Genomic DNA, 19758 nt, shown 5'->3' on the forward strand with positions numbered 1-19758 from the left:
TGCTCTGGCCCATCCTGTTTCAAACTTTGGAACAATGCTCTTCTCCAGACTGAGGGACTGACCACCTCAAAACTTTAAGGGTGATGGACTGATTACATCGTCTTCAAGTCTCTTCTGCTTCTATCAACTTTTCTGTACTCGACTGAAGAAGCCTACTGTGTAGGCGAAACGTTTCGAAATAAAGATACCTAACTGTTGCATATGTGTCTTACCTAACAACTGAACACTTGTTGGGGGATGAATTTTTCAGCTTCGCCATGCCTTATTGCAATGTGTATGCCACTACAATTCTTAAATCTCTCAAACCAACCTTTGCTGGCCTTAAATTCACCAATATGAGCACTAGTTCCAGGCATTTTTTCCTGTACACCTGGGTGTTAGTTGACTGTTGTGGGTCGCATCCTGGGGGACAAGATTAAGGACCCCAATGGAAATAAGTTAGACAGTCCTCGATGATGCACTGACTTTCTTGGGTTATCCTGGGTGGCTAACCCTCTGGGGTTAATCGTTTCTCGGTAATTGTTTCACGTTGAGCCACACCAACACTCTCTCCACATCTTTGAGTAGTACAATTGATGGTGGTGCAGCAACAGCTGACTGTGGTGGAGCAACAGCTGACTGTGGTGCAGCAGCAGCTGACCATGGTGCAGCAGCAGCTGACCATGGTGCAGCAACAGCTGACTGGTCCAGCAACAGCTGACCATCGTGCAGCAGCAGCTGACTGTGGTACGATAGCATTTATCACCCTTTTTACCACAGGGTTGGCACTAGAAGCTTTCTTTGGACCCATGGTGGCTTATTTACCAGTTACAAGCACTATAAACAATGGAATAATACAAAATGTATAGAATGTATGCATGCAACCGGCCACCCTGGCTTGTAAACAATGACGGCAAGGCAGCTGAGGTGCTCAGGCTAGACGGACAGGTTCGGGACGAGTCATGTTGTTCAGAAACAGCTGATGGTGGTGCAGCAGCAGCTGACTGTGGTGCAGCAGCAGCTGACTGTGGTGCAGCAGCAGCTGACCGTGGTGCAGGAGCAGCTCACCGTGGTTCAGCAACAGCTGACTGTGGTGCAGCAGCAGTTCACCATGGTGCAGCAGCAGCTGACAGTGGTTCAGCAACAGATGACTGTGGTGCAGCAGCAGTTGACCATGGTGCAGCAGCAGCTGACTGTGGTGCAGCAGCAGCTGATGGTGGTGCAGCAGCAGCTGATGGTGGTGCAGCAGCAGCTGACTGTGATGCAGCAGCAGCTGACTGTGGTGCAGCAGCAGCTGACCGTGGTGCAGGAGTAGCTCACTGTGGTTCAGCAACAGCTGACTGTGGTGCAGCAGCAGTTCACCATGGTGCAGCAGCAGCTGACTCTGGTGCAGCAGCAGCTGACAGTGGTTCAGCAACAGCTGACTGTGGTGCAGCAGCAGTTGACCATGGTGCAGCAGCAGCTGACTGTGGTGCAGCAGCAGCTGATCGTGGTGCAGCAACAGCTGACTGGTCCAGCAACAGCTGACTGTGGTGCAGCAACAGCTGATGGTGCAGCAACAGCTGACTGTGGTGCAGCAGCAGCTAACCATGGTGCAGCAGATTGGTGCAGCAACAGCTGACTGTGGTGCAGCAACAGCTGACTGTGGTGCAGCAACACTTGACTGCAGTACGATAGTATTTCTCACCCTTTTTACCACAGGGCTGGCACTAGAAGCTTTCTTTGGGCCCATGGTGGCTTATTTAGCAGTTACAAGCACTATAAACAATGGAATAATACAAAATGTATCGAATGTATGCATGCAACCGGCCACCCTGGCTTGTAAACAATGACGGCAAGGCAGCTGAGGCGCTCAGGCTGGACGGACAGGTTTGGGAGGAATCGCAATGGGCGAGTTTTTTATCGTTAAGCAGGCCAAAATTTTTACACTCAAACGCTTCGTTAGGCGGATTTAACGTTATGCGATGCGTTCGTTAGGCGAGGGTCCACTGTACGGTCACCGCGCCCCACCCAGTTTGTTTACATTCTCTGTGAGATCCAAGCACTAAGTCTCTCCATTATGTCTGGAAACAACTAAATTTCAAGTGTTTTTAAAAGTTATTTCATATTTTATATACAGTGGACCCCCGCAAACCGATTTTAATCCGTGCAAGAGGGGTCATTGGTATGCGAAATAATCGGTATGCGAATGAATTTTCCCCATAAGAAATAATGGAAATCAAATTAATCCGTGCAAGACACCCAAAAGTATGAAAAAAAAAATTTTTTTACCACATGAAATGTTAATTTTAATACACACAAACTGAAAAAGGCATGCACAATTACATGACACTTACTTTTATTGAAGATCTGGTGATGATTGATGGGATGGGAGGAGGGGAGAGAGAGTGTTAGTGTTTAGAAGGGGAATCCCCTTCCATTAAGACTTGAGGTGTCAAGTCCTTTTCCGGGGTTACTTCCCTTCTTCTTTTAATGCCAGTAGGACCAGCTTCAGAGTCACTGGACTTCTTTCGCACAACATATCTGTCCATAGTGGCCTGTACCTCTCGTTCCTTTATGACTTCCCTAAAGTGTTTCACAACATCGTCAGTGTATAGGTTGCCAACACGGCTTGCAATAGCTGTGTTAGGGTGATTGTCATCAAAAAAGGTTTGCACTTCAAGCCACTTTGCACACATTTCCTTAATCTTTGTAGTAGGCAACTTCTTCAATTTCTCTCTCCCCTCCTCTGAACCAGTTTCCTCAGGTCTGGCCTCTTGCTGTTGAAGTTGATCTATCAGCTCATCAGTGGTTAGTTCTTCATTGCCCTCCTCCACCAACTCTTCCACATCCTCCCCACTAACCTCCAACCCCAAGGACTTTCCCAATGCCACAATGGATTCCTCAACTGGCATAATCCTCTCAGGGTTAGCCTCAAACCCTTCAAAATCCCTTTTGTCTACAAATTCTGGCCACAGTTTCTTCCAAGCAGAGTTCAAGGTCTTCTTAGTCACTCCCTCCCAAGCCTTACCTATAAGGTTTACACAATTGAGGATATTAAAGTGCTCTCTCCAAAACTCTCTTAGAGTCAGTTGAGTTTCTGAGGTCACTACAAAGCACCTTTCAAACAGAGCTTTTGTGTACAGTTTTTTGAAGTTTGCAATAACCTGCTGGTCCATGGGCTGCAGGAGAGGAGTGGTATTAGGAGGCAAAAACTTCACCTTAATGAATTTCATGTCCCCATAAAGTCGCTCTGCCACGTCTGTAGGATGACCAGGGGCATTGTCTAACACCAGGAGGCACTTAAGTTCTAATTTCTTTTCAGTTAGGTAATCTTTCACATTGGGGGCAAATGCATGGTGTAACCAGTCATAGAAAAAGTCCCTAGTGACCCATGCCTTACTGTTTGCCCTCCACAGCACACACAAATTCTCCTTGAGGACATTCTTTTGCCTGAACGCTCTGGGAGTTTCAGAGTGATACACTAATAAAGGCTTAACTTTGCAATCACCAGTAGCATTGGAACACATCAACAAAGTAAGCCTGTCTTTCATAGGCTTATGTCCTGGGAGTGCCTTTTCCTCCTGAGTAATGTAGGTCCTGCTTGGCATTTTCTTCCAAAACAGGTCTGTTTCATCACAATTAAACACTTGTTCAGGTTTCAGTCCTTCAGTCTCTATGTACTCCTTGAATTCATGCACATATTTTTCAGCCGCTTTGTGGTCCGAACTGGCAGCCTCACCATGCCTTATCACACTATGTATGCCACTATGCTTCTTAAATCTCTCAAACCAACCTTTGCTGGCCTTAAATTCACTCACATCAGCACTAGTTGCAGGCATTTTTTTAATTAAATCCTCATGCAACTTCCTAGCCTTTTTGCTTATGATCGCTTGAGAGACGCTATCTCCTGCTAGCTGTTTTTCATTTATCCACACCAATAAGAGTCTCTCAACATCTTCCATCACTTGCGATCTTTGTTTCGAAAACACAGTTAAACCTTTGGCAAGAACAGCTTCCTTGATTGCCTTTCTGGTGCCCACAATAGTAGCGATGGTTGATTGGGGTTTCTTGTACAACCTGACCAGGTCGGCGATACGCACTCCACTTTCATACTTATCAATGATCTCTTTCTTCATCTCTATTGGAATTCTCACCCTTATTGCTGTAGGGTTGGCACTAGAAGCTTTCTTGGGGCCCATGGTCACTTATTTTCCAGAAAAAGCACCGAAAACACTGTAATAATACGAAATATTCCGATTGTATGCTTGGATGTTACCGCGGAGGCTGGCTGGTAAACAATGCCACCGGCGGCACATGTGAGGCTGGCTGAGGGCGCACATTGGACGCGTCTCGGACGAAAATCGGTGAGCGGGTTTTTAAGCGGTATGCGAGGCAAAATTTTTGCGATTAAAGCAAGCGGTATGCGGATTAATCGTTATGTGATGCCAACGGTATGCGGGGGTCCACTGTATAGGTACTCTGATAATTATACTTATGTATACCTGTACCTAAATAAACTTACATACTGTGCTGGCATGCAGGTACACATTAAAATCAGTAAGAGTGTCTTATGTCTCGAGACGTCATATTAGTAAGAATAACAATCATCGCGTCTCATTAAATGTCGTATATTACGTTAATATACATACTATTTTCATTAATCCATCTATGACATTTTTTTCAAAATTATATAATAAACACGATACATAACATATAAAGATGATAAATACACCCCACAATAGAATAAATAAACATAAATATGAGATGTGGTAGCCAGATAACTTGTACAAGTGATGGCAAGAATAATATTTTCTCTCGTCTAACATAGAAAATGTGTTACTGGGGGTAACTGTAGAAAATTATTCCTTTTGTATGCATGTAAGTTTATTCAGGTATACACAAATACAGTTACATAGATTATCATACATAACAGCATATGTGTAGAGAACCTGGGATAACCCAAAAAAGTCAGACAGAGTGACTTATTTCCATTGCCTTCACTCAGAGCGTCATTTCTTCTAAAAATGGTGTTACATGAGAATGGGAGTGTTCTTCTTTATTTATTCTACCGTGTCAATGTAGAGACAACTTGTTCACAATGTAACTTGTACACAAACCAGACGTGTACACTTTGTTTGTTTACAAAACTTACATTCGCCTGGTTTGCTTACATAACTCTGTGCCTGTCCTCCCTCGTGAACTGACTCACTCTCTCTCTCTCATTTATTCGTTTTATCTCGTTTACTCACTCCTGGCCCTACATCAAGACTACAAATATTTTAAGGTATGTAATGAGTGAACTGTATATGCATTTTATCGCTCTGGGACGCTTAAATATCATATAATATATGTGAGGGTGGAATGGCCTGGTATGGTATCCTGGCTGACTACCATACATACCACACTTGATTTCTTAAAATAAATAGTACGTACTCATCTCACCCTAGATTAAGACTACAAATATTTTAAGGTAAGTAATGAGTAAACTGTACAGTGGACCCCCGCATAACGATGGCATCACATAGCGATTTTTCCGCATACCGATTACTTTTATCGCAAAATTTTTGCCGCGCATACCGATTAAAAACCCGCTTACCGATTTTCGTCCGAGACGCGTCCAATGTGCCCTCAGCCAGCCTCACATGTGCCGGCCGTCCCATTGTTTACCAGCCAGCCTCCGCGGTAACATCCAAGCATACACTCGGAATATTTCGTATTATTACAGTGTTTTCGGTGCTGTTTCTGGAAAATAAGTGACCATGGGCCCCAAGAAAGCTTCTAGTGCCAACCCTGTGGTAAAAAGGGTGAGAATTAGTATGGAAATTAAGAAAGATTTTGAAGGGTTTGGGGCTAACCCTGAGAAGCCTATGCCAGTTGTGGAATCCATTGTGCCTACTTCAAAGATTAAGGAAATGTGTGCACAGTGGGTTGAACTGCAAACCTTTATAGATGAAAATCACCCTGACACAGCTGTTGCAAGCCGTGCTGGTGACTATTTCAATGACAATGTTGTGGCCCATTTTAGACAAATCGTAAAGGAACGGGAGGTACAGAGCTCTATGGACAGATTTGTTGTGCGACAGAGGTCCAGTGACTCTCAAGCTGGTCCTAGTGGCATTAAAAGAAGAAGGGAAGTAACCCCGGAAAAGGACTTGCTACCTCAAGTCGTAATGGAAGGGGATTCCCCTTCTAAACAGTAAGAAGATAATGCTCTCCCCTCCTCCCATCCCATCAATCATCACCAGATCTTCAATAAAAGTAAGTGTCATTTAATTGTGCATGCCTTTTTCAGTTTGTGTGTATTAAAATTAACATTTCATGTGGTAAAAAAAAAATTTTTTCATACTTTTGGGCGTCTTGCACGGATTAATTTGATTTCCATTATTTCTTATGGGGAAAATTCATTCGCATAACGATTATTTCGCATAACGATGAGCCCTCTTGCACGGATTAAAATCGTTAACCGGGGGTCCACTGTATATGCATTTTATCGCTCTGGGATGCTTAAATGTAACAGAATATTATGTGTAGGTGGGGTGGCCTGGTATGGTAGCCCGGCTGACTACCATACATACCACACTTGATTTCTTACAATAAATACTACTCATCTCACCCTAGATTAAGACTATAAATATTTTAAGGTAAGTAATGAGTGCACTATGTGTGTATTGTACTTTTTTATTGTTTTTTGATGCCTAGTTCTATTTCTAACTTAATATATGTTAGTGTAAACTTGTTATCTAGTATTTGTATGCATTTATAAGGGGGAAAAAAGGGTGTTCCACTTGATGGCGATTTCCGCTTTATGGCAGTAGCCTGGAACCTAACCTGCCCTATAAGTGGGGCCCTACTGTATGTCTTCACTCATTGCAGAAAGCAGAGTAAGCTAAAGCATCATTTGTGGAGAAATTTTCTCCAGGGGGAGGATATCAGCCCCCTTCAGCCCCTTTCAGCCATGAGGGGCCCAGCCCTCTCAGAAGGGGCAAACAATTGTTTACTGCTATATCAAGTAATTGATCCCAGATGCGGTACGAGTATGTGAAGTGGCCGAAGCTCCTTGCAAGAGTCCGATGTTGCAAATAGTTTAGTTTAATAGGAGACAGTCCATCTCTTACCTTAGCAGGACAATTAAGAAAAAACCTGCCCCCCACTTTATTACCATAGAAAAGATAGTGTACGTTGTTGTCTATGCTTAAGACAGCAAGAATCAAGCATTCTGCTTTGCTTCCTAGTGGAAGTTTGGCAAGGAAGTGAAATGTACTAGGTCATCGTTTCCTTTATGCTGGGGACAAGCGAGGTGCGGGGAGATGCTGTGAGGTCAGATTACTTTTCACCCTACTGTTACTCACACTGACGCTAGGACAACTAACAAAGAACACTGATCCATGCGTTAGTGTGAACAAAGTGTCTCCCAAAACACAATAAACACTTACAGAGAAGTGTGATCAGCTTCTTTGGTAAACAGATTGTGAATAAATGAACAAATCTTGATGAACAGTGTAACGAGTGTTGCGATCCAACAAAGTGTAGTGCGACATTCTTCAAAGAACACTATTCTTCAATCAAGCCATCGGATATCCGGGTGTAACTACGGGTCAGATACATATACCCAGGTAATTGTACTAAGACGTATTCGAGTTCTACTGACTGCGCAGTTGAGAACAAAATTACGATCTAGTAACTTATCATAAACCCTGGTGAGGAGCGGACCTTTCAGTCCACACAAGTAAGTTTTCCAGTCAGCAATCAGTTAATAAAATATGCTGACATAATACCTCCTAGGGGTAATTTATTTCCAATTTTACAGCCCGTTGGGAAGTGGCATGACAGCTTCTCAAGACCTCGCCTGCAGGGGCAGCTGTGTAGGCAAAAGCTGTCTATCAACCTAAGATCCCCCTATACTAAATCTTTAACCTTAGTTGTACTCAGTTTGTCTGAGTGTATATACACATAGTGTTTATAATGTTTATAGACAGAAATTAAGAGACGAGGTTGTGTTTATGTTTGTCTCTTATAGATTTAACTGTTATATTAAAGGATATTATATATAAAGTGTAAGCTTTCATATATATATTAACAGCGACATTTAAATATGTGTAAGAAATATACACGTGTGATTTACAGTTATTCAGTAACATTTATAGTGTATAGTGAATGAAGTGTATAAAGTCATTATTTACTGTGACTCAACAGTGTTAAACTGACACTGCAAACCCAGGATATAAACACCAGATGCATCATCCAGCCATATGTTCCCTGTACCCTTCATGGTCATTGACCCTGAGGTTAAGCTCAGTGGGTCAGCAGTGTCTGACTCAATTACTGCTGACTTGAGCATAACAAAAACTCAGCTGTTTATAGCAGTACAGTGTTTTTTAAACACTCTAAGTGTGGTGCTAGAATTTTCAGTATCCCATTAAAATAGCTCATTTGAAAACTCAGTTTCAGTTTTTACAGACTAAGACTACACAATTAGAAAATCTAATTTCAGTCTGTGTAGGATTAACTCAAGATACAAAAACAGAGTTTGATGATCTTGAAGTAAAATTTTAATTACACAGCATCTGAAAATAATTAATTCAAACTGTGAAAAATATGAAAGAAACTTTCTAGAATCAGATCTATCTGAGGATGAAATTAAAAATGTTTTGGATATTTTTAGTAATCAACAATTAAGGTGGACAGGAGTACAGGCTACCTGCCGCAAAACTCTGTCACAGAGACCTACTGTAACTAGTGGTCAAATACCTGTTACACCTGCAACCTGGAACAACAAGTGTCCCATTACCAAGCTTACCTACCTTGCCATTATTTATTTTCCAAAGTCGTAATTACAAAGAATTCATTAGTCGTTTTCAATCCATAGTAAATTCACGAACTGACATAGATGAGATTGCTAAGTTCAATTATCTTAAATGTCTTGTGAAGGGAGAACCCTATGAACTGATTAAGTCATTTCCGGTGGTAAAAGGCAATTATCAAATAGCCTTACGTGTCTTAGCAGACAATTACTTTGAAGCTGACAAACAATTTGTTGAGAAATGGTACAACTAAGGTTAAAGATTAAATATAGGAGAACTTAGCTTGATAGACAGCTTTTGCCTACACAGCCGCCCCTGCAGGCGAGGTCTTGAGAAGCTGTCATAGCCACTTCTCAACAGGCTGTAAAAGATATATAATGGAAATAAATTACCCCTAGGAGGTATTATGTCAGCATATTTTATTAACTGATTGCTGACTGGAAAACTTACTTGTGTGGACTGAAAGGTCTGCTCCTCACCAGGGTTTATGATAAGTTACTAGATCATAATTTTGTTCTCAACTGCGCAGTCAATAGGACTCGAATACGTCTTAGTACACTTACCTGGGTATATGTATCTGACCCATAGTTACACACGGATATCCGATGACTTGATTGAAGAATAGTGTTCGTTGAAGAATGTCGCACCACACTGTTGGATCGCAACACTCGTTACACTGTTCATCAAGATTTGTTCATTTATTCACAATCTGTTTACTAAAGAAGCTGATCACACTTCTCTGTAAGTGTCTGTGTTTTGTGAGACACTTTGTTCACACTAACGCATGGATCAGTGTTCTTTGTTGGTTGTCCTGGCATCAGTGAGAGTCACAGTAGGGCAAAAAGTAATCTGACCTCACAGCGTCTCCCCGCACCTCGCTTGTCCCCAGCATAAAGGAAACGATGACCTAGTACATTTTGCTTCTTTGCCAAACTTCCACTAGGAAGCAAAGCAGAATGATTGATTCTTGCTGTCTTAAGCATAGACAACAACGTACACTATCTTTACCATGGTAATAAAGTGGGAGCAGGATTTTCCTTAATTGTCCTGCTAAGGTAAGAGATGGACTGTCTCTTATTAAACTAAACTATTTGCAACACTGGACTCTTGCAAGAAGCCGCAGCCACGTCACATACTCGTACTGCATCTGGGATCAATTACTTGATATAGCAGTAAACAAGATGTTTGCCCCTTCTGAGAGGGCTGGGCCCCTCATGGCTGAAAGGGACTGAAGGGGGCTGACACCCCCTCCTGGAGAAAATTTCTCCACATCATTCCAACACTGAATTACTTATTGCCAAGGTTCAAAAAAAAATGTTGTGCTATGTTGAGAGGTTAGTATAAATGGAAGACATGCAAGTGGCAATCATGAATCTTAGTACAGTATTCTGTTGATGGTCAGTTTCTCAACATTTGAATGTGTCTTACTGTTAGTAGTCATTATCCTTTTGTATGTGTCATTATCTTTTTATACATGTCATTATCTCTTTGAAGACTGAGACACTTATGCAACATATGGGAATCTTTATTGAGGAAACGTTTTGCCACACAGTGGCTTCATCAGTCCAATACAAATCAGAAGGGTGTAAGGAGAGGAGAAGTTTGATGTAATCAGTCCCTCAGCCTGGAGTCAATGTGTTCAGTCCATCAATCTTGTTGAAAGTACAGCATAGGGCCATAGACGTGGCTTATATACTGTAGTCAGGTGAGGCGAAGCAGGAGGAGGCAGGGTCATAGTGGTACCATCCACTAGTTGATGTAGATCTTCGTCCAAAGGTTGGACAAGGTTGAAGAATTCTTTGTATGAATATCACATGATGTTGCAGTATCTGACAGTTGTGATAAATGGTTTAAAAAACCGGCAAGTTGAAGATTGAGACACTTATGCAACATATGGGAATCTTCATTGAGGAAACGTTTTGACACACAGTGGCTTCATCAGTCCAATACAAATCAGAAGGGTATAAGGAGAGGAGGAGTGTCTTTAACTTGTCGTTTTTTTAAACCATTTATCACATCTGTCAGACACTGCAACATCATGTGATCTTGATACAAAGAATTCTTCAACCTTTGGACGAAGACCTACTTCGACTAGTGGATGGTACCACTATGATCCCACATCCTCCTGCTTCGCCTCACCTGACTACAGTATATAAGCCACATCTATGGCCCTATGCTGTACTTTCTACAAGAATGATGAACTGAACACATCGACTCCAGGCTGAGGGACTGATTACCTCAAACTCCTCCTCTCCTTACACCCTTCTGATTTGTATTGGACTGATGAAGCCACTGTGTGGCGAAACGTTTCCTCAATAAAGATTCCCATATGTTGCATAAGTGTCTCAATCTTCAACTTGTCAGTTTTTTAAACCTTTCATCACATTATCTCTTTGTATGTGTCATTATCTCTTTGTATGTGTCATTATCTCTTTGCACGTGTCTTAAAATGAAAGAAACTCCTGCACAGTTTCAGGCTGACTGTCTCTGACATCTAAGCAAACATCTGCCAAAATTTCTCACTGGGTCACATTATAGTATTTGTATTTCCCAAATGCTTTTGATTTCACCCGCTAAATTTATAAAAAAAAAAAAAAACAATTATGTTTTAATTCATTAATAACAAAATCTAAGGCAAACTTTATTTCTTCCAGGCATCTGATATTTCCACATCTGCAATTTCTTCATGGAATCTTTTTCTTTTTAATACCCTCTGCTGCGTGTATTACAAACTATTACCACATTTCTGTTTGAACTTAGTTTTAAACTGATTTTACATGTTTTTCATATCATTATTCAAAAAGGTGAATCAAATGAGAAGCCACTACCCCAGTACTGAATACTTTCTGTAAATATGTGGATAAACTGAAAGTCTTCTCTAGTACTACCACCACCACCAACCCCACCACTACTACTACTACTACCACCACTGTTGCAACAAGTACTACTCAACAAGCTAACATATCTGAAGATTTACTTACCATGGGTCAGTAGACCAACTGCAGTGCTTCTCTAATACCTGCTTTATTTTTTGTGTTAACACCTAACTACGTTCCTCTCTTATGTCTATATACAGTATATTATACTACCACCAGATATGACATGTCAGACTTGATAAAGAACGTTGTGAGGCAAAATGTATTCTTAAGTTTCCATATGCTGCTTGTGTGTCATTATCAGCTACAACTTGTCAACATTCCCATACCATGATTACCATTACTATTACAGAACCTGCATAGCATGGGCCTAAAGGCTTACTGCAGTGCTAATCTGTTGTTTTATCATCTAAGCAAAGTTTACTGTAACTGCAATTTGTCTTTATTATACATGTATATATTATTGGAAGGACTGGGTTCAAGAGGAACTTGCCTATCATGGGCCAGTAGGCATACTGCAGTAGTCCTCTATTATGTGTGAGAAAGGTTAGGTTTGGGGATCTGCCTAGCATAGGCCAATAGGCCTTCTGCAGTGCTCATCCATCTGTATGTTCTGGTGGTACAGAAGGCTACATATCTGAAAAATACAAAGACACAAAAGGCACTAAATATGCCTGAATGTGTTCAGGGAAAGTGACTGCCACCTTTGCTTCATCCCTGGTTACTTCTGCTCCCCCTCCTTCCCTGTCTCCCCCAGTGCCCCCCCCCCCCCCCACAGCTAGGCTTTTGATTATAGCCTTTACAAAACTTACTGACCTGCAACACACACATCCTGTAAGTGTTTCCCAGTATCTTGTGTGTTTCCCTGTAGAAGCAGTATCTGATGTCTGTCATGGAGACAAACATTTCAAAGGGATCATCTTCATTGATCTCTGCCAGTCCTGTCCTTAACCTGGCCTTGAGTTGCTTCATCCTCTTCTTCTTATTGGAGGAGAAAGCCAGCTCTTTCTTGTAGCACCAGAGAACGTTGGATTGTTTTAGGCTCGACTTGGAGAGCATGTGATGCAAAAATACAACCTAATAGTGTGCAAAAATAACACACATTAACAATATAATTAGTATGATGAAAAATACATCACTAAAATTCAACATAAACTTATAAATTCTGAAAAATATATAAAACATTATTAATTTATTTAATAGTTCAAGCCCATGATGATTCTCTACAAATCACTTGTTCTCTCTAGGATGGAATATTACTGTACACTAACAGCCCCTTTCAAGGCAGGTGAAACTGCTGACCTGGAGAATGTACAGAGAACCTTCATGGCACACATAAGTATGATAAAACACCTAAATTACTGGGAACGGTTAAGTCCTTGAATTGCATTCCCTGAAAAACAAGTGAGAAAGATACATTATAATATACACTTCGAATACCTAGAGGTGTTCAGTACCAAATTTGCACTCGAAAATCACTCCCTACAAAAGCAAAAGACTTGGCAGGAGATGCAAGATCCCCCAATGATAAACAGGGGCACTACAAGTATTCTAAGAGACAACACAGTTAGTGTCAGGGTCCAAAGACTGTTCAACTGCCTCCCAGCATACATAAGGGGGATTACCAATAGACCCCTGGCTGTCTTCAAGTTAGGCATTGGACAGACACCTAAAGTCAGCACCTGACATCGATTTGTGTGCAGCCAGCAGTAACAGCCTGGTTGATCAGGCCCTGATCTACCCCAAGGCCTGGTCACAGACCGGGCTACAGGGGTGTTGACCTCCAAATAAGGTATACTCCAAATAAGAGTGACAATAGACTACAATATAAATGATTTTACACATAAGGATTCATCCATAGAAATACAGTAAAACCTCTCAATAAAAGATTTTGACAATTTTAGAAGAAAGCAAATTTGGCTGAACAACAGTTGGAACTACTGGATAAAATGGAAAAAAGTCGGTAATTCCGAATTTTGTCCATAGTGACAGTGTGAACTTTCTGTTATAAAGAGTACTGCACACTCCTAAACCATTCATGGCTAAAGGTACACTTGTTTACAGGTTATACTTCCTGCTCACACCGTTTAACATTAAAAATAGAGCATTCTCATGGATCACAAGGAAATTAAGTGGCACACTTTTTTCTCCTGAATCCAACCATTCAGCAATTTTTAAGCTTTTTTACCTGTATTGACCACTTTCCCTTTTTTTTTTTTTCAGCATGTCACAAATGGGTTATCATCACACATGCATTTATCTTACCTGCATCAACCACACATACACCAAGTTTAAGTATGACTATTACTCTTCTTTGCATCTTCACTTACACTAAATTTCCTCTTTGATGCTGTGCCATGATTGATGTCCAGATAGCACGGGGCAAAAAAAAATCAGAAATATAGCAACAACACAGGAGTAACAGCATGGTATACATCCACAAGACAGGAGACGAGGAAGAGCGTGTAAACAAAGTTAGGTCTACCATGAAACAAGGAGGCCCGAGGTGCATGGGAAGGGAACTGGCCTGCCTGTGCCACCACGATGGCTGGCCATGTCGGAGTGCAAGGTAGGAAATGGGTAGAACCTCTATGAAAGGCGGCAACCTTCGGGGCAAAAGACAGAAATATTAAAAAAAAAAATTAATTGCAAACAGATGGAAAAGCAGTAGGTGGAGACACAAAAGGTGATCTACTGTATCACAAGTCATAATACCCTACTACAGTGGACCCCCGCATAACGATCACCTCCGAATGCGGCCAATTATGTAAGCGTATTTATGTAAGTGCGTTTGTAAGTGTATGTTTGGGGGTCTGAAATGGACTAATCTACTTCACAATATTCCTTATGGGAACAAATTCGGTCAGTACTGGCACCTGAACATACTTCTGGAGTGAAAAAATATCGTTAACCGGGGGTCCACTGTATTACAAATGACCCATAGAATCTAAATGGGTCTTCCTAAAATATTGTAAAAATAAAAATTACAAAACTTGCACTTCAGAAAATGTCAATACATATAAAACTTGCACTAAAATATTCAATACACTTGTAACATTAAAAACCTAAGAGTGTATAAACAGAATTGTTCTATAACTGCTACTGTTATGATACAGAACTTTAGTTAACAAGCCTATATAAAATACATTTATTTAAAAGCAGCATGAAGTGACATACTTGGTCCCGACTCTTGTCTCCCACCAAAACCATGAGGGTTCTGTGCCCCAGAGCAGCTCCATTTTCAATGAGAATACGTATACGGTTGTCTAATTTCCGCTTCATCGTATATGACTGGGTTGAGCCTGGAACCAACCCTGTGGAAATAAAACAAGTGTTATTTAATGCTTGTTCTATCAACAGAATTATATGTACATTGTAGACAAATTAAAGTCTCATTGATTACATGACCACAACAAATGAGGAATCAGAAGCTGGTGCCATTTCCACAGATGTGGGTAGCAGTTAGTTAGTCTCAATACAAATACATGAGAACCATGGGGCTAAATTTAACATGGCAGTGATGAATCTATCTAGGGGCACAAAGGCTTCATTAAAATTTAGTGAGTTAGGAAAATAATGGCTGGTGCTACAGTTATGTTGTCATGGACAAATAATTACAGTGAAACCTGTTTAAGATCCATTGCACTGAAGTTACAGTGCAGCAGGGTCCATTCACTACATCAATGACACTACCAGACAATTCCTGTAGCAGACTCACTGAGTCTTTACCCAGCCAAATGTTTTGTCCATTTTGTCCAAATTCTGTCACAAGGAGATCTGTTATACCAACATTTTATACTAGTATACTTATAAAAAAAATCAGAGGTGGCATCATGAGTGAATCTGGTGTGAAACTGCTTTCTCTTTATTGTGCATGAGCAGCAGGGGTCACTGAAGCTAAGCTAAAACACTTGAACATCACGAAGGGCATGAAAAAACCTGCCTAGTTTGGGCACTGCACTGCTCCACTATTTTTATGTACATACTTAAAGTACCATTACACACCAGCAGTGCCTGCCAGAGACTGGATACCAAAAGCTCATATACATGCAGTCTTACACTAGGAAAATCTCATGTAATTACCACACTAGGAGGCCTGGTCTAGGACTAGGCCACAGATGTGATGATCCCCACACCAGAAAGGCTTCGTCTGGGACCAGGCAACAGGTGTGATGACCTCCACATCAAGAGGTTGGTATTAGAAACAATGATAATGGACACATCCAGGACAAATGTTGGACTGCAGAAACTTGCAATTAAGCAGTCAGTCCATTTCACTGAATGTACAACTGGACCAGATAGACGTCCAATACAGTTGATTTAGTCCACTTCATGGCTATTTTAATTGAACACCCCATTAACCCTTTCACTGTTTCGGTCGTATATATACATGTTATGAGCCACCGTGTTTGACGTATATATACTCAAAAATTCTAGCGGCTTCAAATCAAGCAGGAGAAAGCTTGTAGCCCACATGTGAGGGAATGGGTCTGTGTGGTCAGTGCGCACCACATAAAAAAATCCTGCTGCATGCAGTGCATAATGAGAAAAAAAAAACTCCGACTGTGTTTTTGGATTAAAACGCCAATTTTGTGGTGTATTTTCGTATAGTATTTATGGTTGTATTCTCATTTTCTTGGTGCCATTTGTTAGAATGGAAAACATATTATAGAAATAGAGGTGATTTTGATTGGTTTTACTATGAAAAGAACCTGGAAATGGAGCTCAAAGTAGGGGAAATGTTTGATTTTTGCAAATGTTCAAAAGCAAATAAATGATGTCATTGTCCAATAAATGTCCAACTAGCCATTTTAATATGCAGTCATGAATGGGTCGACATTATTTATACAATTATTACAATTTTGCAGTAGTCTGCATAACAATAAATCTTCTATCTTTTGTTTGAATAAAAATTCAAAATAGAAATCAAGAGTAATATCAGAGGAGCCTGGAGATGTTACTGATGAACAAAGAAAATGTTATTTTAGAGCCAGGAATGTTTGCACTGTTCATTCTGGATCCTATTTTGAAATAGGCATATTTTTTAATTTGCGTGAAATTGGCCAAATTGCAAATTTCTAACCACACTATTGGGTAGTTGAAATCGGTAAATGGGCAGTTTCTTGTATTCAATCGATAGAACAAATGAAGTTCTAAAGAAATAGCTACAAGTTTGGTCGACTGGAACAATGGAATTAGCCGAAAATAGGGCTCAGAGTGGGCAAAATTGCCGATTCGTAAATATTGCCGAGGTCGCTAACTTTGCGAGAGTGTAATTTCATAAGTTTTCCACCAAATTTCATTCTTATGGTGTGATTACCATTGGGAAAAGATTCTGTATCATTTCATAGGAAAAATTCATTTTTTTTTTTTCAAAAATTTTTCGACACCAGGAGACACCTCAGGATTTGGGGTTGCGACAGTCAAGGGGTTAAACATATATGTCGAGCCTTTATCCGGTGTGAAGCATGAATGGTGAATGGTGAATGTTGAGACAAGGAGAAGGCTAAAGGCAGTAGAAATATCATGTCTGAAGGCAATGTATGGTGTGAATATTATGTAGAGAATTCACAGCTTGGATATGAGGAGGTGTGGGGGTACTGAGGGGTTGCTGAGATGGTTCAGACATTTAGAGAGGAAGAAACAAAATAGAATGACTTGAAGCGTGTATAAATCTGTAGTGGAAGGATGGTGGGGTAGTGTTCATCCTAAAAAAGGTTGGAGGAAGGGGCGAGGGGCTTAGACTTTCAACAAACGTGCATGAGTATGCTATATGGGAACAAGTGAAGGCAAACGGTTTTTATGACTTGACGTGCTGTTGGAATGTGAGCATGGTAACGTTAAATGAAAGGATTCAGGGAAACCGGTTAGCAGGACTTGAGTCCTGGAGGTAGGAAGTACAGTGCCAGCATATTGAAGGAAGAATGGAGATATGTTGCAGTTTTTGAACTGTAGTATTGGCACACCTCTGGCAAGACAGTGATGGAACAAGTATTTCTTCTTTTTTCAGGTTACCCTGTCTCAGTGGGAAACAGCTGTTTTTGAGGTAGAACGTATGAAGTAAATTAAACACTGAGCTAATCAGGGTGCACGACTGCCGTAAGGAGTTCCAATGCTACCAACACTTGAGAAATAAATATCTCCTGAGTGTACATCATTTTATGCTGAGCTAGATTGTCTTAGATGGGAGAGGTTGTACTGGGATGGATTTGGTCGGGTAAGGTTGGATTAGGCTAAGTTAGGTTACATTAGATTGGTTACTATAGTTAAATAAGGGTCATTTTATAAATATTTCTTCTCAAAATAAAAAATACCCCAAATCATTGTTTTTCCAATTTGCACAAAATATAATTATCTTCATTATCACATTATCAATGGCATACAATACGAACATTTTGATAAATAAGACATATTTGCAACACTTGGGCAACTTTATTCTTGAAAATATTTTGCCTGACAACAGGCTTCCTCAGTGATACTAATGAATGCAACACTGGAAGTAGCAGTTGTACTGACGTCATCAGTCCCTCACCCTCAGTGAGGGACTGATCAGTCCCAAGTGTTACAACTGTCTTATTTATCATTATTTCCATTGCACACACCAATCAATATTGCACACTATTTATTATAAACTTTAGCAAAGCTCAATAAATCCCCTAAACTTAGTAATTACCCAGGGTTATCATGACTTGGTGGATAGCACACTTGGTTCACATGCTGAGTGTCCATGGTTCAATCCCCGGCACAGGTGGAAATGCTCATGTTTCCTTACACCTGCTGTCACTATCAGTAAGTAAGCACCTTGGTGTTAATCACCTTACACTGCTGTCACTGTTCACCTAGCAATAAGTAGGTACCTTACATCCACTGTTACTGTTCACCTAGCAGTAAGTAGGTACCTTACATCCACTGTCATTGTTCACATAGCAGTAAGCAGGTAGTACATGGGTGTTAGTGGACTGGTGTGGGTCGCATCCTGGGGGACAAGGTTAAAGATCCATAATGGATTATTATTATTATTATAATCAAAAAGAAGTGCTTTTTGATTATAATAATAATGGAAATAACACAGTGTGATAAATGGATATGTCGCTTTGACTGACTTTCTTGGGTTATCCTAGGTAACCTACACATATGCTGCTATGTACGAAAACTTACGTAACTGTATTTATGTGTACCTGAATAAACTTACTGACTTACTAACCCACAAGCTGGAGAATGAGATTGTTATACAACATCTGGGAATCTTTACTGAAGAAATGTTTAATTAAAAACTTCCAAATGTTACTCATGTGTCTCATCAACCTGTCAGTTTTCTAACCATTTACACCAACACTGACAGTTCCCGATGATCTACTGTATTAAACTGGTGGCTAACCCTCCCCCCGGGTTTAAAATACCAACCAAATCTTATCTAATAAAAAACCAACGCAAATTTCAAATTATGAACGAGGCCTCAATATAAACTTACTATGTGTTGTTTTTGAAGTTTTAGTGTCACCACAACTTATGTTGTAATGGGTCGTGCTTCTCAGGAGTCAGGAAAATATATATGATGCCCAAATTTGTCTGGAAATTGGAAATGAAATAAGGTTTCCTGCGGAAACACAAAAAGATTCCTTTACGAGGGAACTCACGTGTTATTGTTATTGATGTTATTAAGGGCGACACCAAGGTGAGCCGTACTGACACCATCTGCTGCCCGGGTTCATATAATCTGAAGTCTCTTAAATCTGAAGTTGTAAAGTAAAAGGACACAAATGCAACTAATCTGACATTTTATTGTGGCAACGTTTCGCTCTCCAGGAGTTTTGCCAAGCCGTTACAAACAGTACAATAAAATGTCACATTAGTTGCACTTGTGTCCTTTTACTGTACATATTGTCGGTAATTCTACCAACATTATTACAATCTGTCGGACACCGCAACGTAATTATAATCTGAAGTTAGAAATACAAGTGGCACAAATGTTCCAGTACAGTAAAATGTAGTGTTTCGCCAAGAAAACATTAGACAGAAAAAATGCAAGTGGTAAAATTACTATAGTAAAGCCCTGATCAGGAAAAGACACCCATATTTAATAAATAACAAAAAGGCACAATACCGTGACTGGAACGATA

General features: G+C 40.5%; 1 protein-coding gene across 3 annotated transcripts in view; it reads right to left on the bottom strand.

Moving 5' to 3' along the window:
* The window catches only part of l(1)G0020 (RNA cytidine acetyltransferase l(1)G0020), a 174866-nt gene extending 155531 nt beyond the window's left edge, over positions 1–19335 (bottom strand). Inside the window, exons 1-4 of one of the 3 annotated variants that reach the window (XM_070097056.1) lie at positions 19110–19249; positions 14816–14952; positions 14124–14244; positions 12455–12715 (exon numbers count right to left, since the gene is read on the bottom strand). In XM_070097056.1, the coding sequence (XP_069953157.1) occupies positions 12455–12715; positions 14124–14244; positions 14816–14877 (444 nt within the window). In that variant the 5' untranslated portion in view covers positions 14878–14952; positions 19110–19249. The other 2 variants (XM_070097055.1, XM_070097057.1) reach the window with 2 other exon arrangements.
* Positions 19336–19758: the final 423 nt, after the last annotated feature.

The sequence above is a fragment of the Cherax quadricarinatus genome, chromosome 56 (assembly GCF_038502225.1).
Source record: "Cherax quadricarinatus isolate ZL_2023a chromosome 56, ASM3850222v1, whole genome shotgun sequence".
Taxonomy (NCBI): Eukaryota; Metazoa; Arthropoda; class Malacostraca; order Decapoda; family Parastacidae; genus Cherax; species Cherax quadricarinatus.